Source organism: Bos javanicus, chromosome 23 (assembly GCF_032452875.1).
Source record: "Bos javanicus breed banteng chromosome 23, ARS-OSU_banteng_1.0, whole genome shotgun sequence".
NCBI classification, from domain to species: domain Eukaryota; kingdom Metazoa; phylum Chordata; class Mammalia; order Artiodactyla; family Bovidae; genus Bos; species Bos javanicus.
In genome coordinates this window covers 9,492,287-9,513,149 of record NC_083890.1, presented here as the reverse complement: position 1 = coordinate 9,513,149, position 20,863 = coordinate 9,492,287, and the positions used below count along the sequence as shown (strand labels likewise).

Sequence of the window (20,863 nt, the reverse complement as noted above, 5' to 3'; positions counted from 1 at the left end):
GTCTCTTTTTGGTTCCTGGTCAGTTGGCCTTCCCATCATGGAAACTGAACCTGGTGGGATCTGGAGAGGTGAGTGGGTGATCAAAGTGGGTCTAAGGAAGAAACAGGGCTGATTGGGGGTTGACTGAAGACAGCGAAGCCAGTGAGAGGGGCTGAGAAGGTTAAGGCAGCAGCCATCAGGAGGGCCAGGGGGGCCAGGTGGAGTCAGAGAACAGCCCTGGGAACTGGCTGTGGGGTCTGGCAATGAATGGTGTTCAGAGGCCACCTGGATGGCCAGCCCTCTCCCAGACCCCTCTGAGGGCTCAGGGTGGAAGCTGGAAGGGAGCAAAAACTCCCAGTCCTATCCATCTCTTCGCTCAGGAAGGGAGAGGAGCCAAGGGGTCCGGCTCACAGAGAGGACCGTTCGGGTTGGCGGGGGGAGCTGGTGGTGCCAGGCCCCAAGGAGCCAAGAAAGAGGGCTCCCAAGACTGCAGCTCTCCATGGAGGTGGCCGGGAGGTCCCAGCCTCTGCTTCCCATGTGGGGTTCAAGGGGTAGTGTTGAGGATCCAGGTCTCCGTGGACCCCTGGGGTCATGGCGGGAGCTTCTCTGCTCAGAGCTGGGGTGGAGACCAGCTGATCACACTTGGCCCTGTCCCTGTGGCCTAGCCCCATCCTCCCCTTCCCGCAGTGTTGTGCCAGCCTAGGGTGGTCTGCCGGAGAGGCACTGCCCCTCGGGGCTCTGCCTGTCTGCTCAGGGTCCCGCAGGAGGCTGGGACCCACAGGCGCAGGGGCCCAGAGAACCCTGTCCCTCTGTGAATCCGCAAAGCCTCAGCCCCTGAGGTTTCCTAGAGTGCTGATTGCTTCCTGTGCTCCCTGCCAGGCCCACAGGACCGGAAGTGATAGAGGGAAGCGGGAGTGCAACTGTGTGTGCTGCTGGACCTGTGTGTGTGTGTGTGAGGCCGAGAGGGACCCTCTGTGGGTGACACCGTAGGGGTGGTGCATGTGAGGGGAACTGGGGTGAAACAAGTTCATGTGTGTGACTTCACAGGACGGAACTGTATGCGACATTGTGACTTTGTAACATGCATGTGAGAGACGCTGTGACGTTCTCAGTGTGTGACTGATGCTGCATGCGTGCGTGTGTGTGTGTAGGGCACCTCTGTGTGTGTGAGGGGCCATCACACGGGGTGGGTTTATGAAAGAACCCGTCTGCTTGACCAGTGGTGTGAGCTCACATCCCTGTCCTGCACTGACTGGCTGGGATGCCGATGCGCCACCTGTGAGGGCCAGTGCGACCGTGTGATGCTGTGTGTGTCCAAGGCAGAATGAGGCACACTGGGCCGGGTGTGCTCACGTATAACACGCTGAGACGCCATTGTGACGTGATGGACTCTACCTAGTGCAGCATGCGAGTGCTGAGAAGCCGTGGCCATGGCTGAGCGTGAAATCAGGTGTGTGGGTGAGACGGAGAAAGAAAGCCCACATGCCGAGGGTCGGTGCCGCTTGCGGGGTGAGACTGACCCTGTGGGCGGTCACATCTGTGGTGGTTTGAGATAGTGGGGCCGTGGGGGTGACACCCTTCAGGGCTGTGGCATATATGGCGTGGGATGCCGTGTGTGTTGAATTTGAGGGCCCATGACCCCGTGATTGTGGCAGATCACAAAAAAAACCTGTTAGAAACAAAGGATGTAATTAATGCTGCTGAATTGTGCACTTTAAAAAGGTATTTTTTTTTATCGTGTATATTTTATCACCATTTAAAAAAAAATCAAGGGACTGCCCTGGTGGTCCAGGAGTTAAGACTTTGGTGCTTCCACTGCAGGGGGTGCAAGTTTGATCCCTGGTAGGGCTGCATGTAGCCCCCCCAAAAAATGTTTTTTTAAAAGGAAAGAAATGAGAGATGCAGGTGACAGTGGCTGTGCGGGACAGTGGCTGTGAACAGGAGTGTGTATGTTTGAGAGAGAGGAGGGGCCCAGGGCAAGCTTCTGTGTTTATACATAACATTGACAGTGTGACTTTCCCGAGGAGGCAACAACCAACTGAGGGATGGGTCACATCTCGGTGGGTGACCCAGAGTCCCTCTGACACAGTGAGAACTGCGAAACCCAGAGTCACCCCTTTACTGCACCCCCGCCTTCTCCAGCCTGGATCCCTGGCCTTCCTGGACTGAGTCGGGATGAAGAGGCTGGACAGCGGCTCGGAGTTGGGGGTGAAGTCTGGGAAGTGGGCCCCTTCTCTCTGCAGGAGGTTTGAGGGCTCCGAGCCCCTTCCCTCCCTCCTACACTGCTGGAGGGGGGAGACAGTGAGGGGGAGCCTTGGAGAGAGAAGCCTACAGGGGCTTCCCTGCCCCCTCGACTCCCTGAGAAGCCTGTGCCCTAGGAGAGGGGGTGGGTGGGTGCAGAGGCTGGATTCCCAAATTGGAAGCACATTAATAAGCTGGGCAGCGGGGGAGCCCCCTTCACCTCCCTCCTAGTGGGCTCTGCAAATTGCTTCCTCCTGTAAAAATCTCAGCCCAGCTCTAGGGAGGCGGGTACTCCCTCCCTAGCCTGGCAGGGCGTGGTCACTTGGCAGGATCCCTGAGGGGGGGTGTGGGGTCCTTGGGCTGGAGGTGGGGGCGGCGGACACCATCCGCATCCCACCCGCCCTACGCTCCCTGTCCCAGCACAGCACAGCTACTTCTAGGGTGGGAGCCTCTGGCAGCTGGAGAACAGCTGGCCCCGCGGTGGGGGTGGGTGGGGAGGAAGGAGGGAAAGACGGATGGGGGCAGGGAGGCTCCCCGAGCCTTCCTCCACTGCCGGCCCCATCCTCAACCCGCCGGCCGGTCAGCCTTGCCCTGCCCTGCCCTGGTCTGGAGGCAGGGCATTCGGGATGAAACTGCTGATTTCCTGATCTTCCCACCCTTTGAGTGAGGTTCTCACTCAGCATGAGAGCATTTTGGGGGCTGAGTTTCTGCAGGAGCGGACAGCTGCTGCCTCTACCCCCAGTGCAGACAGCGGTTCAGTCGCCTCCTTGGTGGGGCCGCTACCTGGGGAGAGTGGGGGGGATTGCTGACACCTGCCTGGACTGGCCTGGCTTGCATCTCCCACGAGGCCCAGGCTCTGGGGAGGCCCAAGCTTCAAGTCTGTCCCTGCCCCCACTTGAAAGGCAGTAGAGGGCGGGTGGTTTGGAGTTGGTGGGGTGGGAGGGGCTGGGGTGGGTGTTTAGGTCCTCTGTGGCCGCCCTGGCTTCCACCTCTGGAGCTGTCCAGCCAGTTATTCCAGCAGGTCTGGCCCCAGGGAGGGGAGTGGGCTGCAGAGTACCCCTTATCTCCCTCAGGGCCCCGAAGCCTGCTCGCCTAGCCTCCTATCTCCCACCTGGCCACCACCCAGAGGCATCTTCTGACCTCCCAAGGCCCTGGGAGAAGGGGAAGCAGGTGTGACTGGTCAGATCGAAGGTAAAGGCCATATGAGAGCACAGAGGCCCGCAGGCCCTGCAGGAACGCGGAGAGGGAGGTCCTCTGAGAGGAGGGGTGGGGAGCGGTGGGCCAGGAGGGGCTGTCGCCCTGGATGCGGCCCCAGCCCCAGCGATGGCTCCCCGTCACTCCTCCCTTCCCCTTTGGTCTGCTCGGGGCTCGGGGTCTTTCTGTCCTTGACTCCATCCGTCTCTTTCTCTCTCCCCCCACCTTCTGGTTTTCCGTTTTCGCACAGCCTGACCATGTCTTGGTTTATTGATTGGCCCCTTTCAGCTGGGCCTCCTGTCTTCTCCATCTTGGCCTCTGTCTTTCTGTGTCTCTGTTGGTCAGGGTCCCTTGCCCCCTCCCCGCAGTGTCCGTGGAGCCCACTCTCTCCAGCAGTCTACCTGTTCCGTCTGTCAGTCTCTCTCCGGATCTCACTCTCTCCCTCCTGTTCTCACTCCAACTTTCCCTCTCTGGGTCTCTCACTCTCTGACCGTCTCCTCTCTTTTGTCAGTTTTCTTGGCTGTCTTCTCTTCACCCACTCCCAGACTCTCCCCCATCCTGCACCCCCCATCCCTCCACCTCTTTGCCCCTCACCTGGGTCTTTCTCCCCCTTCTCCCACCTGTCTTGAGAGCAACGCAGAGGCTCTGCACACCTGGGCCAGCGACAGTGAGTGGCTGGGGGCTGCCACCCCTGTGAACCCCGCCATGGAAAGGGCAGATCAAACCCTAAGCTGAGTGGGGGCTAGCATCCCTGGGGTCAGCCCCCTTCACCACTGGCCTCAGGATTGGCCTCAGTCCAGTCCTGCAGCTGGCTGAGGGGAGCCCGTAGCCTCCTCCCTCCCCGCAGGCTGAGTCCCAGTGGTTTGGAGTCTAAGAGAAGGAGGGGGGACCACTCTCTGTCCTCGCCCCAGGGCAGTAACTCTGGGAAGGCCAGAGCGGCTATCCAGGCTCTCCACACTGACCCCCTCCTGAGTGACATGGTAGGACAGAGACCCTAGTTCAGCCCCCAGCCAGGCGCCACTGCCCACCTGCCAGTGCCCCGGGTGTTCCTCGTTCTGGTGGGGCGGTGCAGATATTCTCACTGGGTGTCAATCTGGGCACCCACACAGCAGCATAACCTGCACACATGGTGCTCCTGGGCATGGCTGTGTGGGGTGGGGAGTTACCTGCGGGCCCCCAGGAGTGTGCCTGGAAAGTGGGTCTTGCATGTAGCCTGTGAGCCAGTGGAAGGGACGGTGGTCCCGCTTCTCTCCTTGACTTGTCCTTGCGGCCGCCCCCCCGGGGCTCCCCTCCCCCTCGCCAGCTGCCAGCAGTCCCAGCCAGGGGCCGCCGCCCCACCCCCCCCAGTCTGTCCCAGCTCCCAAGCACTGCTGTGTTCGCCATATTTGGCCACAGTGCTCCTGCGGGGGGCGGGGCGGGGCTGACATCACCCTGAGAAGGGGGGGCCCCCCGCCGCCTGGGTGAGGGGAGGCGGGCAGAGACTTGGGGGAGGCAGGAAAGTGGCTTTGGAAAGTCTGGGGCTGGCAGGGCCCCCCATGCGCCGGGCCCCTGCTGCTCTGAGGGAGGCCTCAGGGAAGGATTTGGGGGGAAATGGGCTGAGGAATCTGTTGGGAGGGGTCTTAGCTCATCGTAATCCCTCATCTGCCTCCCCTCTAGAGCCCACTCATCTGTGGCACTGTCAGACCTGGGGGAGGCTTTGCATCCCAACTACCCCAGTACAGGAGCCGCTGTGATCCCCCCACCCTGCATTGCCCTCCCCGCTTTATTACATAGACTTGGTCTCAAGGGGTTGAGGAGGGGATGGAGGTGGGGATGCAGTTCCTGGGCTGAATAGAGAAGTGTGGCCCTTGAGACCCGTCAGGAGCACGGCTTCCTCTCTCCATGGCTGCCCTCTGGTGTGTCCTGAAGGCCTTCCAAGGGAGGGTTATGGCAGTAACCTGGGGGTCCTTGAAGTTGCTCCAGCCACCTGGGTTGAGGAGATCCCGTGGCCCAGACCCCACTAGGTAGACTGAGGATGGTTGCCGTGACAGCTGGGTCTCCTTTCTGTCTGCAGATGGTGGGACTTCTCATCTTGGTTAAGAGACCGAAGTTAGATTGCCTGTGTTCAGAACCCAGCTTTAGTACGCACTAGCTGCGTGTCCTTGGGCAGATTGCCTAACCTCTCTGTTCCTTGGTTGTCTCATCGGAAAAGTGGAAATAATAATAGTAGCCACCTCATGGGTGACGGTGAGGATGAAGTGAGTCAGTGTGTGTCAAGTCCTAGACTAGTGCCTGCCATATGCAGGTGCTGTTGTTTGTAGTGACGTGAAGTGTAAACTCTGTGTCCACCTGACATTCAGGCAGCAGCCCCCGCCAGGCCCTCCCAGGCTGCCAGCAGCCACCGTCACGCCTTCCAGAGTAAATAGGTGGTCCCCAAAGGGAGAACCCCACCCATTTGGCAGGACCTGGAATTCTTGTTTGAAGGGAAAGAATTCTCTTCCCTGGCTTCTGTGGGGGTCTCCCACCTGGCTCCCTTCTCTCTGTTCAGCCCAGAGCACATACCAGAGTCTAGCCATCTGGGGCTCTGCAGCTCCCTGGACCCTGAGAAAGCCCTGGACGTGCAGTTCTAAGGCTGAAGTGGGCCGGGGGTGAGCCGAAGGGCTGTGTGTGTTGGGGGACTGTCTGGGTGTGGTCTGCTTTAATAACCCAGCTCGGCGTGTGCAGGGAACTCAGAGTTTATAGAGCCCTGGCCCTTCCACCATGTGGGCCAGGGCAGGGGCGGGTGTGTGGGTGGTTTATGGGCTGCTGTGGGGCCGGGAGGTGCGGGAACAGGAAGTGGGATGGAGGAACGGGTGGGGTTGAGCAAGGCTGTCAGCCCAGTACCTTCTCAGCTGCTCCCTTACCCCCCAGCGTCGCTCCATTCTCCAGGATTCCTAGGGCAGTTCCTGCCCTGAGATTAGGTTCCTTGGCAGGGTTCTCATGAGTTAGCTTTTGAGGAAAGCAAAACCATACCCTCCCTGAATCAGGAACCCTCATCTTATGGCAGGTCCTTGGCAGGGTTGGGTTGATACTGGGGGAGAATAAGGGGTGAAGTGTTAGTTGCTCGGTCGTGTCCGACTCTTGCGACCCCATGGACTGTATAGCCTGCCAGGCTCCTCTGTCCGTGGAATTCTCTAGGCAAGAATACTGGAGTGGGTTGCCATGCCCTTCTCCAGGGGATCTTGCCAACCCAGGGATCGAACCTGGGTCTCCGACATTGCAGGCAGCTTCTTTACCGTCTGAGCTACCAGGGAAGCCCACGGGTGGGGGTCCCTGATCAGGACTCCTGATGGCGAGGAGGAGAGTCAAGGCTAGAGGCAAGGAGCCCTTTTGAGAGCCGCAGAGATCCTTGGCCCTGCCCGTGTGGTCCTCCTCTCTTCCTCGTCATGGTGCCTTTGGCAGCTGCATGGTCTTGTGAGCCTGTTTTCCTCATCTGCATAATGGGCATCACTCCTTGCCACCCCCCCGCCAACCCCCCCAACGCCACCTTAGTTTTGAGGGTTGAATGAATATGAAAGTGCAGGTGGCGGTGGTTTAGTCGCTAAGTTGTGTCCGACTCTTGCGACCCCATAGACCGTAAGCCCACCAGGCTCCTGTGTCTATAGGATTTTCCAAGCAAGAGTACTGGAGTGGGTTGCCATTTCCTTCTCTGAAAGTACTTTTTCCTCACAAAAGCGCTGTGCAGGTATAAGGCATTTTGTGTTGCTCTTGATCTCCACTAGTACCATGTCTTGAGTGTTAATGAAAGAATCTCATTTCATTTTAACCCTCACAATCTCAGGGAGACCCTTCCTTCCTTTTAATAAGGCTCAGAGAGGTGGAGTCACTCACCCAAGGTCACACTGACTAAACCACCCAACCCTGGAGCACTGGCCCGGCCCCGGGGTGGGAGATTGCTGTTGTCTGGAAGGGCCCTGTGCTACCTAACCCCTCTGCTTCTGCCCCCCAGGTTCAGGCTGCCCAGTGGGCTCAGGCCCAGAGCCCAGAGCAACCAGCACAATAGCGTCCAACAGCTGGAATGCCAGCAGCAGCCCCGGGGAGGCCCGGGAGGATGGGCCCGAGGGCCTGGACAAGGGGCTGGACAACGATGCAGAGGGCGTGTGGAGCCCGGACATTGAGCAGAGCTTCCAGGAGGCCCTGGCCATCTACCCGCCCTGTGGCCGCCGCAAGATCATCCTGTCGGACGAGGGCAAGATGTATGGTGCGTGCGGGGAGGCAGGGGACCCTGGGCCGGACTTGGGGAGGCGCCTGGCCCTCCCCGCCCCTCCCCCTGCTCTCTGCCCCCTCACCCAACCGGTTTGGCGAAGTCCTTGCGGGGCCTCCAGCCCTCCTAGGGCGGGCGGGCGGGCGGGCGAGTCTGGGCGTGCAAGCCTGTGTGTCTGGATCCTCCTCACAAACAGGCCAGGCTTGCCCCCTCCACCAGAGTGCAACCCACACGCGACACCCCCTGGCTGCCCCTCCTCTCCTCGCCCCTGCTGGCCTGGAGGTTTCGAGGTGACTCAGTGGGCCCCAGAAACTGGGTCAGTTCGGTGTGTTCTGGTCTGGACCTGAACACAGGTCCCTCTCCTAGGAGGACGTCGGGGAGCCCCCCGAGGGCTGAGGCCTGGGGTGGGATCCCAGTGCAGAGCAGGGGTTCCCCCCATCATGGGGGGGGTCGGGGAGGGGGACTGCAGGGTGGTGAGAGGCCTGCTCTGGGAAGGGCCCGTGTGGGGAAGAGGGTCTCACCTCCTCCCAGGCCTCCTGCTTGCCTCCCTCTGCCACCTGGCCCACCTCCTGCCTCCAGAAGGGAGTGTCCCCCCCACCCCGTTCCTTCCTCAGAGGGCTCTCCCAGGGCTGCATTTTTGGGATAACTCAACCCTTCTGCTCCTGGCTCCTTGCCAGCATCCTCCAGCTCTCTGGAGTGGGGCAGGCCGTCAGCCCGTCCGCGCCCGGTGTGCAGCGCCGTGGGGGGAGCAGAAGTGAGACAGCTGGGCTGCCTGGGTCCCCTTCTCCTCCCACGGGCACACGCCCACCGCCAGCCCGGGCCCACTCGTGGGGCAGGCAGGTGTTCCCGGGTGCCTTCCCCGGGATGGGGGCCACCTGCCCCCACCACCACCTCCCAGATGGCCGGGGCAGCCCCGCAGGGTATTTTTAGACAGGGTGGAGGGAGTGGGGTGGAGGGGGCAGGCAGGAAGGGAGGGGCAGTGGGCCTGGTTCTGTCATGGAAGAGGAATTTGGAGAATGTGGCCCTTCTGCGGAGGCTGTGGAGTTGGGGGGCAGGGGCCTGGAGTTGGGGGTAAGGGGTGTGCCCCCAGGATGCTGACATACACTGCACCGTGTGTCCCAAGCACCACCCCTCGCTTCACAGGGCCAAGCCCTCGGACACTGGCCAGCCTCTGGGTCCCCCGAGGGTCTGGGGTGCAGAGCAGAGCCCCCCCATCCAAGGCTGCCGGGCTGAGCCCGCTCTCACAGGGTGGAACAGACACTGGGAACCAGTGACTTGGGGGTGACAGGCTCAAGGACATGGTGATGCGCTCAGTGACACCTCTTGACCCAGGCTGTTGGTGTAGGAGGCGTGCTGGGGACCGTCCGGTCCTTCCTGCCTGTTTCACCAGAGAAGGACAGGGACCCAGGGCCCAGAATTCTCACAGACACACAGGGATGTGTGCCCAGGAAGAGACGTCACACACACACCCTCATTGACAACACAAGGGGGAAGGAAGCCCTGCCCGGGGCTGGGAGTGGGGGGCCCAGCTGTCCTGCCGCCCTTCGGCCGCACCTGCCCCTGTCTGTCTCGCAGGGAAAGCCCGTCAGGCCGCCTGACATTGTTCCACCTCCTGCTCTGCAACCCCTCCCCCAATGAGCAGCCCCCCCAGGTCCTGGAGGCCATAGGGGAGCCCTGGGACTTCCCCTTCAGCTGCCCTGCTTGTGCCCCTTGGGGGGCAGAGAGGGGGGTGGTTTGGAATTGAGACAGAGATGGGGGAACAGGCGTGGTGTGGTTTCCAGCTGGGGAGGGGCTCTCCTCTTTGCCCACTTCCCATTTTCCTCTTATCCCAATCTAGGTCGAAATGAGTTGATCGCACGCTATATTAAATTGAGGACGGGAAAGACTAGGACGAGAAAACAGGTAAGAGATGATTTATACTGTGCACACCCCCCACCCCAAAAGACACCCTCTTCCCTGCCTCCTTCAGCCCCTTCCCAGCCGAGCTAGCCCACTTCCCTGCCCACTTCCTTGGATTCGCCCCATTACTCAGCCCTGGTTCCCCGACCTGGGATCAAACCTTAGCCACCCGCATTGGGAGCGAGGAGTCTCCTCCTCCACTGGGCCTCCAGGGAAGTCGCCGCTGTCCTTTGTGACTGCCCCCCTCCCCCGGATCTTTGGTTCAGTGACCACAGATCGCTGGGCAACTGTGGCAGCTGTGTGTCCCTGCCCCGAGTGGCTCACTGACCAGGCAGGGAGACGGACGGTTGGACAGATGAGTGCAGAGGAGGGCGGCATGGCTGAGATTGGAGTGTGCGCTATCGGACAAGCATCTAACCCTGACCAGCCAGGGGAAGGGAGGAGGAAGGGCTGGGAAGGCTTCCTGGAGGAGACGATGCTCAAGATGACTTTTTTTTAGGAAGGAACAGATTTAGGCAGGCAGGAGGAAAGGGAGATGATTCTTCCAGGCCGAGGAAGTTGGCTGTACAAAAAATAATTGTTAACGCCTCCAGAGTTGACTTTGTGTTCATGTATTTAGTCCTCATAGCAGCCTTGTGAAGTGGGTACAGTAATTATCTCCCTCTTACAGGTGAGGAGACCAAGGTGCAGGAAAGTTAAGTAACTTCCTAAGGTTGCTTGGCAGGTTGGATCCACTGGACAGGAAAAGAGATTTCAGTTGGTGTGGTGTGTGGAGGGAGGGGTGGAGAGATTGAGCTGGCGCCTGAGGGCCAGGTTTCCCTGGGGGCAGCTGGGGGCCTGGAAGGGACTAGATCAGGGAGTGGCAGCTGTTAAGGCCTGTCTGCCCCGAACACCCAAGGCAGTGCATAGGGAGGGCCAGGCGGAGGCAGGGACCTAGGTCAGCCGCGGCCTGGGCAGTGACCGTGGGTAGCGATGGTGGACACGGAAGAAACTGGCGATCTGGGAGCTCGTCATCTAGGCTTCCAGTCCAGGGAGGAAACCTGAACGGAGCCCTTTAGGGTGGGTTGCACGTGGGGTGAGAGAGGCAGGCTGGAGTCAGGCACCTGGAGAACCGAGGTCAGCACCGCCCGAACCTCCTTCTCTGGGTGGGATTTGGGCCTTGCCACCCACCCCCGAGATCCCCCCTGTCTCCAAGGAAGGTTCTGGGTCCACTCACCCAGTGTGGAAATTGCTCCCTCATTGTTCAGGCCTTTATTAGTCACTCTGCCTGGGCCCGCGCATGGTCGTCGTTGTTGTTAGTTTCTTATTTATTTCGTTTTACTTGGCTGCACCAGGTCTTCCTTGTGGCACACAGGATCTAGTTCCCTGAACAGGGTTTGAACCCGGGGCTCCCTGCATTGGGAGCTCGCTGTCTTAGCCGCTGGACCACCACGGAAGTCCCTGGGCCAGCTCAGACCGTACAGCATTTATTCATTTAGCAAATCGTTGAAGCTACTACTGTGTTCTCCCGGCACTAGGGATCCCGCCAAGAACCGGACAGACAGGGCCCAGTTCCCTGAAGCCTGGGGCCATGGGAGGAATACTAGCTGTTCAGCCCCCGGCTTCAAATACTTGCTCCTCTACCTGCGGGCAGGGGATGCCTCACCTCCCAGCCTCTGTCCTCAGCTGTTCAGTTAGCTTAAATGTAAAACAGAGTGTATTTGTGTAAGAATTTGCCACTTCTATTGCTATTAGTATTATAGTCATTACGGTGAAGGATTACAGTGAAGATTGCTCAGTTGTGTCCAACTCTTTGCGACCCCATGGACTGTAGCCTACCAGGCTCCTCTGTCCGTGGGATTTTCCAGGCAATAGTACTGGAGTGGATTGCCATTTCCTTCTCCAGGGAACTTCCCGACCCAGGAATTGAACCCAGGTCTCCCACATTGTAGACAGATGCTTAACCATCTGAGCCACCAGGGAAATCCCATTATAGTCATTATAGACCACCATCCCAGGCACAGGAAGAGGGGACTGTCTTGGGCAGGTGTGTCCTGCTTCACCCAAAAGACGTGTTTATAGGAACCTGTTGGTCAGAGTGGGAAGGGGCCCAGGCATCTTTAAATGAGACCCAGGGAGGGTGGCAGATCCCCTGAATTCTGGGTCCAGCATCACACCTGCTCCTGGCCAGATATCCCAAGAAGGCTGGCTGTACAATGACATTTTACATACTAGCTGTTGGTAAGCTCAGGATTTTAAAAACCTCTGGCTTTTGTCATTTTGCACGGGTGACACTCCTCTTACTTTATTATTAGAGCTTTGATGTCTGATATCTCCTCAAAGAGGGACCCAACCTATGGTTGTGAGAATAAGGTGTGTCTTTATGTGTCACAAAGAGCAATGCAAGGTTTTTTGGTGGTTTTCATTTTACTTTTAGCTGAAAAAAAAATGCAGTTTTTAAATTTATTTTTTATAGCTACTTAGACCAATTAATGGGCTTCCCTCATAGCTCAGTTGGTAAATCATCTGCCTGTAGGGCAGGAGACCTGGGTTCAATTCCTGGGTTGGGAAGATCCCTTGGAGAAGGAAATGGCAACCCATTCCAATATTCTTGCCTAGAGAATCCCATGGACAGAGGAGCCTGACAGGCTACAGTCCACAGGATCACGAGAGTCGGACATGACTTAGCGACTAAACCACCACCCCCCCAGCAGTTAATAGCAAGTGCAGTGCCTTCGTGGGCTTCCCAGGTAGCTCGGTGGTAAAGAATCTGTCTGTCAAGTAGGAGACGTGGGTTTGATCCCTGGGTCAGGAAGATCCCCTAGAGAAGGAAGGGGCAACCCACTTCAGTGTTCTTGCCTGGGAAATCCCATGGACAGAGGAGCCTGGAGGGCTACAGTGCTGGGGTCACAAAACGTCAGACACGACTTAGGGACTAACTGACAACAACAATGCCTGCATGTTGAAAGCGCAGCTAATATTACATTAGGGTTAAGTCCCATGTGACTTTCAGCTGTCACAGAGTTGGCCATCTGGAGATAAGTCCTGGGCTAAGGGCCTATTGGTGGTGGCCAAGTGGGCTCTGCTGTCAGGCCACTTGGGTCCAGCGGTGTGACCTTGGATAAGTTGCTTAACCTCTCTGTGCTTTGGCACATCATCCCAATCATATTAAATTGGGAATAATATTAGTGCCAACTTCTTAGCATTGCCGTAAAGCTCAGATGAGTTGGTACATGTAAAGTGCCGGGAACAACAGTGACTGTGTGGAACTTCCCTGGTAGTCCAGTGGCTAAGACTTCAAGCTCTCAGTGCAGTTGATCTGGGTTCCATCCCTGGTCAGGGAACTAGATCCCACATGCCACAACTAAAGATCCTGCATGTTGCAAATAAGACCAAGTGCAACCAAATAAATAAATAAATAATACATTTAATAACAAAAAAAATACTAGCTGTGCTCGGTAAACGCTGATTATTGTCATGATGTGAAGTGATCAAGAATCTTGCTGGCTGTAGGTCTGAATCGTGGGCGCAGTGAGATGAGAAGCACTCATTTGGGTCCTCACCAGATAGCAGGGGGCCTTCCAGCAGCCCTTACATAGTAACTTTTAATCCATGATTAAAAAGAAAAACTGTTTCTTTGTGGTGATAAAAACAATTTGCAAGGCAAGCCAACAGCAATTGCTGATACTGAAAGTGAAGCAGCTTAGAAGATCCTCGAGTTCCTCCCCGCTTGTTTCATGGGGGAAAAAAAACAGAGATGTTTAGTTCTCTGAGGCTCAGGGTCAGATCCTTGACAATGTCAAGCGGGTGTTGTGCAAGCCCAAGGCGCACACATCCAGATGGTGGCTAGCTCAGTTTTGCCAGTTGAGGGAGGCTTCAGGAAGGAGGAGCTGGAGAAGAAATGCAATTAAGAGGAAATACTGTGTACACAGAGAGAGTACACACTGCTATGTGTTAGTCCGAGGGGAAGAAAGGCGTGCTGGGGAAGGGAGCTTCGTGAACAAAGCAGGAGCGAGACCAGGCCTAGTTCCATAGGCTGGCAAGCTGGGGTCTTCTTGGGAGGACTTAGGCAGAGGTTCAGGGGAGACCTTCTGTAAGGGATTTGGCCTTGATGGGTAATCTGGTGGCCAGCAGAGGCATTATGGCCATGGCTAGCCTCTGAGATGCCAATTGGGAAAAAAAGGGGTCCAATGAGGAAGAAGTCAGGCGTTCTTGGAAGAATACAAAGATGCTCTTCCTCTGTTTTTTACCAGTCATCTTTTAATGGGTGTTAATTCTCCATTAGGATGTGAAAGGATTCAGGGCTGCCAGGCCAAGGTCATGGTCAGGAATGCAGAGTGTCCCTTCACATCGGGCCCTCTTCAGTGGTACTTGCGTGGCCACTTGTGTTTGAACTCCTTGTAAGAATGGCAGTAGTTGAAAAGCTTGTAAGCTTCCAGCACCGTGGAAAGTCCGGCAAGGCTTCCTTTCTTCACATTGACATACTTGTTGTCATACTCTTGAAATGCTCCAGCAGTGCCTTTAGGGGCGAAATCCTGCGTCAGTATCCAGCTTAGCAGCTCCCCTGTTTGGCTATCCAGGAGCTTCTCCAGCTGGTGGTATGACTGATGCCATCTTGGATTCCAGGGGTCTCTCTTCCTTTGCTTTAGATGCAGCCCTGCATCAGGGCACACGGCTTGGCCAACAGAGCTTGAGCTAGATTTTAGCCCTCACTGGTCAGGTGCTCTTACACAGTGAACAACTTGTACAACTGTACATGGTAGTCCTGGAAGCCACAGTAGGCTCATGATCAAGACAGGCCAAAAGAGGGCAGAATTGGCAGTGCAAAGGGGTGTCTGCCCACAGGGGCCCCACAGTTCCCCCCCACTTACAGTTGGTCCCAGGAATAAGGGCTGGGATGCTCCTTGCCCGTGGCCACCCCAGCTATGCCTCCTCACTGTCTGTGTTTTCCTCTCTGGCCGGGCACGGGGCGGCCCCTAGGTGTCCAGCCACATACAGGTTCTAGCTCGGAAGAAGGTGCGGGAGTACCAGGTTGGCATCAAGGTATGTCAGGCACCTGACCAGGGCCTCCAGCCCCCTTCTCACTCACGGTGCCTCCTCCACTGTCTGCGTGGCTCAGGCCTCTGCCTCGGCTGGCTCTCCAGCCCCTCTATGGCTGTTTTCTGGCTGAAGCTCTATTCTTGCCTCTCCTGTTTTTTCTGCTCTTTTTCTCTTTCCTTTCTCTCTCTACAGGTCTCTAGCCACTTGCAGGTTCTAGCCAGGCGGAAGTCTCGGGAGATTCAGTCCAAGCTGAAGGTAGGGGGTCCCCTGCCACTTGGCCTGGCCTTGCCCGGGCCTGGTGCTGCTCTCTGACCCCAACCGGGGAGAGGGAACCGGTTGTGGAGCTATAGGTGGGCAGCATGGGGGTCTCAGAAATATGAGAAGCAGAAGAAGCCCAGTGGCTGCCTCATGCTGCACAGGGCCACGGTCCCTGGAGACAGGAGGAGCCCAGGAGGACAGCCCACCCGACAGCGAGGGAGAGGAAGACCATCTGGGGGCCACTGAGGCTCAGCTCTCTTCTCCTCCATTTTCCTTTTCTCCTTCCTCCTAATTGCTGCTTGCTAATTGCATGGGGACTTCGGGTGGGCAGGGAGGAGACACGGGGTGGGGAGGACTGGCAGGCATGGCTGTTCCTTGTCTTGGGCACTCAATCCTGGTGGCCCTGTGGCTGAGGATCTCAGAGCCTGGGCTTATGGCCCCAGCCTGGGTAAGCTGCACCTCTTTTCTGCCCACGGCTGCCCAGCAGACCACGCCTCCTGCCCCTGCTCCTCTGCCTGAAGCACAGCCCCAGTGGATGTGGACAGACCCAAAGGGCCCCAGCTTGGTCCCCTAACTAGATCTCCAGCCCCTCCACCCTCATCCTGCCCTTTCCGGGGCACCCTCAGCCGACACGGACTCCCTCCCGGTGGCAGGGGGCTGGGGGGAGGTCCACGACTGCCTCTGAGCTCCCCTGGGCCCCTCAGGACCCCAAGAGCCAGGCGGGCACTGAGAGGAGGGCGGTGAAATGACGTGCCCTCCACCCCCCACCCCATCCGGGCTCCTCTGTGTCTCATCTAATCCATCCTCCTTCTCTTCCACAGGCCATGAACCTGGTAAGTAGCACTGCCCCTGCCCTGAGGGTGGGGGAAGGGCAGTGGGTGGGAAAGCACCTATGCAGAATTTTCAGAGTATGGATTGCGAAATCAGTGTAATAGACTGTGCAAACAGCGTTTTGTTTTTTTTTTCTTAATGGATGATAGTGGCTCTTAAACTTTAGCTTGTATCAGAATCACCTGGAAGGCTTAGGGAGCCAGACTTCTCGGCCTCACCCTCAGAGTTTCAGAGTCATTAGGTCTGAAGTGGGGCCTGAGAATTTGATTTCTAATAAGCTTCCAGGGGATGCTGGTGTTTCGTTGGTCCGCGGACCAGACTTTGAGAACTGCTGATGAAATAGAAACTATGAGTGTTTGACACACAAGCAAAATAAAAGGAAATATTTTTCACGTATACTGGGTTATGGAATGAAATAAAAGTATCTCTTACTGTGGATTGTAATCAGAGGGATGATGTACACGTAGGAGCGAGGGCCTGGGACAGGGCCCCTGAGGCAGGCCGCCATCCTGTCTCTGGCCTGGCCGAGGCCTCACAGGGCTCCTCTCCTCCCCAGGACCAGGTCTCCAAGGACAAAGCCCTCCAGAGCATGGCGTCCATGTCCTCTGCCCAGATCGTCTCTGCCAGCGTCCTGCAGAACAAGTTCAGCCCACCCTCCCCTCTGCCCCAGGCCGTCTTCTCGGCTTCCTCACGGGTACGGGGGTCCTGGCAGGTGGGACTGGGGTGAGGGAGTGCCTTTAGGGTGGGTGAGCTGGGAGTCCTGGATACTGAGGGACCCTGGCCTTTGTCCCGTCTCTGCAGTTTTGGAGCAGCCCCCCTCTCCTGGGACAGCAGCCTGGACCCTCTCAGGAGTGAGTATTGGGAGATGGCCTTCCCCCACCGTCTTCCTTCCCCTGTCAGCCGCGCTGCACTTCCCTTCCCATCTGGATTCCAGCAACAGCTGAGCAAAATCTTAAATTAAAAATAGAGGGTTGGAGAGCACCAGTTCAGAGAGCTGATGCTTCTGTCTGTTCATTCATGTGTTTGTTTATTCATCAACCACTTGTCATCCATCTTACAATTATTTTTCACTCAGTTAATCTCTGAGTCAGTCTTTCAGTCAACAAGTCGGGTAGCCAAGTACTCTCAGCTCCTTCAACTCCAGGACGAATTTCTTCCTAAGACACGCCCTCGGTTTAATGAGCAGGTCTGCAGGGTGGGGTTTGAAATGCTACATTAAATGTGCACATCAGTTGTGAGATGCAGCCAGACTTCATAAAAGTTAACACATGAAGCAAACAAAACACTTGGGAGTTAGCTGGTCAGCATGCATTTCGGGGAAGTGCACAGGAACCCGGGTTCCTCCCTACGGGGGTCCCAATGAGGCCCATGCGACTGGGTCAGGCGGAAGGTGGGGAAGGGGGCGACTCTCTAACCAGCCCGTGCTCCTGTCTGCAGCATCAAGCCCTTTGCACAGCCAACCTACCCTGTCCAGCCGCCCCTGCCACCAACGCTCAGCAGTAAGTTCCCCGCTCGAGGCAGCCACTCCGTTCCTCCTTCAGCACCTGCACGTGTGCTCGGGAGAGCCTGGGCCTGAGTGAATGAGTGAGTGAGTGAGTGTGTGTGTGTGTGTACACACGCGTGCGCACGCGCATGTATGGATACTGGGAGGGAGGGGTGGGTAACATCTGTAGGGGATCGGAACAGGCCAGGAATAAGCCCCTTACCTTTTACAGTGTTGCTTCCAGAACTCTGTTACAAGTAGACACCACCAAAAGTGTTACACTGATAGGTGTGTATATATATAATTCCTTCTAGGAAAATACACCAAAATCTTCACGGAGTTTCACTTCTTCTAGGTATTGGGGTTCTGGGTAGTTTTTCTTTTTCCATTTTCACTTTATTTTAAATTTTTGAACTTTTTAATTTGTATTGGGGTAGAATGGCTACCCACCCCAGAATTATTGCCTGGAGAATTCCACGGACAGAGGAGCCTAGCGGGCTACAGTCCATGGGGTCACAAAGAGTCAGACACAACTGAGCGACTAACACTTGTGATCGTTTTAGGTCAACAGCAAGGGACTCTGCCATACATATACATGTATCCATCCTCCCCCCAACCGCCCCCCACCAATCCAGTTTGACACATAACGTTGAGCAGAGTTCCCTGTGCTATATACAATAGGTCCTTGTTTATCCATTTTAAATATAGCAGTGTGTACATACCCATCCCTAATTATCCCTTCCTCGCAGCAACCGTAAGTTCGTTTTCTAAGTCTGCCTTTTCACTTGCCTTGTATTTTCTGTTTGGACACACATTAACAGTGACACAAGGGAAAATCCACGGGTGTACATTACTGAGGCCACAACACACGGGGGTGCAGGGTCCGCGCTGCACACAGGCCGGGTGCAGGCGGGGGCGGCTCTGCGTGTAACCGCACAGCACCCCGTGCCGACGAGGGTCCATCTCGTCCTCCCAGATTACGAGCCCCTGGCCCCGCTCCCCTCAGCTGCTGCCTCTGTGCCCGTGTGGCAGGACCGCACCATCGCCTCCTCCCGGCTGCGGCTCCTCGAATATTCCGCCTTCATGGAGGTGCAGCGAGACCCTGACACGGTACCGTGGGGTTGGGGGCAGGGTCTGTGCAGTCCGGGGCCGCCGCTCAGGGTCGTGGGGCTGGGACACCGTGGTGGGGGGGGCAGTCTGTCTCCGTGCAGCCTGTTGCCCCCCCGCCCCGGGGCTTGCACACTTGTGTGCTCTCCTGACCCTGTACTGGGCCCTCCCCACAGTACAGCAAACACCTGTTTGTGCACATCGGCCAGACGAACCCCGCCTTCTCAGACCCGCCACTGGAGGCAGTGGATGTGCGTCAGATATACGACAAGTTCCCTGAGAAGAAGGGTGGCCTGAAGGAGCTCTATGAGAAGGGGCCCCCCAACGCCTTCTTCCTCGTCAAGTTCTGGGTGAGCTGCCCTTGCTCTTCTGTTACCGACGGCCCCCGCCAGGGGCACAGTGCCCCCTGGGCCTGCCCCTGCCCTCTCTGCCTGGGCCTGTGGGTACCATGCGGGCGATGGGTCCCCAGGTAGGATGCTTCCCTTGGCCTCGGTCAGCACCTCATGCCACCCGGCTCTCTCCTCCAGGCCGACCTCAACAGCACCATCCAGGAGGGCCCAGGCGCCTTCTATGGGGTCAGCTCCCAGTACAGCTCGGCCGATAGCATGACCATCAGCGTCTCCACCAAGGTGTGCTCCTTTGGCAAGCAGGTAGTGGAGAAGGTAGAGGTGAGTGGGGGGCCACAGCGAGGGAGGGGGCCGGGGGGTCGGCTACTGGGAGTGGGCCGGCCGAGTGACTCCTGCCCCCCGCCCACCCCCTCCGGCTCCCGCAGACTGAGTATGCCAGGCTGGAAAACGGGCGCTTTGTGTACCGCATCCACCGCTCGCCCATGTGTGAGTACATGATCAACTTTATCCACAAGCTCAAGCACCTGCCAGAGAAATACATGATGAACAGCGTCCTGGAGAACTTCACCGTCCTGCAGGTGTGGAGGCGGCGGGGGGCACCCAGGCACAGGGGGAATGGGGTGGGTCAGGGGGCACCTGGGCACAGGGGGCACGGGGGTTAGGGGGCACCAGGGCACAGGGGCCTTGAAGCAGGGGTACCCAAGCCCATTCCTCAGAGGAGGAGCCTGAGCCCCAGAAAGGAGGACCCCTCCCCACACCCCAGCCCTGGGCTGCCTGACCTCCCATCTCTTCCTACCCGACCCCCAGGTGGTCACCAGCCGGGACTCCCAGGAGACCCTGCTCGTCATTGCTTTCGTCTTTGAAGTCTCCACCAGCGAGCACGGAGCCCAGCACCACGTCTACAAACTCGTCAAAGACTAGGGTGCCCTTGGCCCCCACCACCACCGCCACCACCACCAGGATCCAGGACGAGTATCTTTCCCACACGCCTGCCTGGTCCCCCCACCCCAGGGGTCCAGGATGGGGGACTCATCCACCTGCCAGGCCTCAGGCCCAGGACCCGGGAGGCCTCCCCAGCCACCCCTGCACGTCCACTCCCTGCCACTGTTCTGCGCTTTCATTGAAGGAGGAGAGAGGCGGGGCTCAGCGCCGGGCCCAGCTCAGCTGGACGCCGACCACCGTCACCAGCTCTGCCCAGCCTCGAAAGACTGGGAGGACACCTTCCAGCTCAGGGGTGCGTGGCTGCTGACCTTTCAGGGGACTGTGGTGGGCGAGGAGCCGGAGTGCAGAGGCCCCGGATGGGGGAGTGTCGAGCTGGGGTCATGTTGGGCAGAGAGAGGGCCCGTGCTTTCTGTGTGCCTGTGGTGTGCCAGGCCTGGGGCAGGCCCCCGCATGCCATCGTCAGACCCTGAAGGGCAAGAGTGGGGCTCAGTGTCTCCCTTGAGGGACCCGGGGGAGAGGTGGGCAAGTTGGGAGTCCTCCCCCAGGGCAGCCTGTCCCTAAAAGCCCAGGTTTACACTACCTCCATAGGGTGGGGCCCAGCCACAGGGGTCAGAGGGAGTCTGCACTGAAGGGCCAGGGTGGCTGGGGTGGGTGTCTAAACAGACCCCAGGGCCCTACCAGCCTGCAAATCCAGGCCCTGGGGGCTTCCTGGTCAGATCCAAGCTTCCCTGCCTGGCCTGGTCCCAGCCCCGCCCTGAGAAGCCTCCCTGTGGGCAAAGGTTCCCAGGGGCAGGCCCGGGCTCCAAAACAGGCTTGAGGGTCAGGTCCGAAGATGGAGTCCCAGCCCCCGGGGAAGACCCGTGGCCCAGGGAGAACGGGCAGTAGAAAGGTTTGACAGTTTCTCTTGCCTGAGACTTGCATCTGGTGGTGAACCCTCGGGGGACGCCGTTCTCTTCTGTTCTCCCCGCCTCGGTCTCTCTGGCCTGGAGCGGCGGCTCCCCGTACCCAGACCTGGGACTGCTGGTTATGCCTCCCCATCACCCAGGCCCCTCCACCTCCAGCCGCCGCCCGTGGGTATTTATGAGTTTCATATGAAGTACTGTGCCCCTTCCTTCCGCCGCCCCTGAGCTTCCTGAAGGTCCTCACAGTTTGCATATTGCTCAGGCCACCTCCAAACCCAACCTAGGTTTTATAATGTATATTATATATTTTTTGTGTATTTTTTAAAATCCAGCTGTGATGGGTTATATCATACATGTGGCACAAGGCTGGGGCAGAAGGCCTGAAGGCCCGGCTCCTGCTTGAAAAAAAAAAAAATTAAAGTTATTTGTTTGTGGGCTA

At 57.8% G+C, this 20,863-nt stretch overlaps 1 protein-coding gene across 1 annotated transcript in view; it reads left to right on the top strand.

Annotated features, from left to right (window-relative positions):
- TEAD3 (TEA domain transcription factor 3) overlaps window positions 1-20,863 on the top strand; it is a 24,103-nt gene extending 3,240 nt beyond the window's left edge. Inside the window, exons 3-14 of the mRNA XM_061399381.1 lie at window positions 7,382-7,633; window positions 9,474-9,538; window positions 14,747-14,809; window positions 15,634-15,645; window positions 16,200-16,337; window positions 16,445-16,494; window positions 17,081-17,142; window positions 18,103-18,236; window positions 18,410-18,583; window positions 18,761-18,901; window positions 19,006-19,158; window positions 19,388-20,863. Of these exons, the coding sequence (XP_061255365.1) occupies window positions 7,382-7,633; window positions 9,474-9,538; window positions 14,747-14,809; window positions 15,634-15,645; window positions 16,200-16,337; window positions 16,445-16,494; window positions 17,081-17,142; window positions 18,103-18,236; window positions 18,410-18,583; window positions 18,761-18,901; window positions 19,006-19,158; window positions 19,388-19,501 (1,358 nt within the window). The 3' untranslated portion in view covers window positions 19,502-20,863. The remainder of the gene's footprint in view (window positions 1-7,381; window positions 7,634-9,473; window positions 9,539-14,746; window positions 14,810-15,633; window positions 15,646-16,199; window positions 16,338-16,444; window positions 16,495-17,080; window positions 17,143-18,102; window positions 18,237-18,409; window positions 18,584-18,760; window positions 18,902-19,005; window positions 19,159-19,387) is intronic.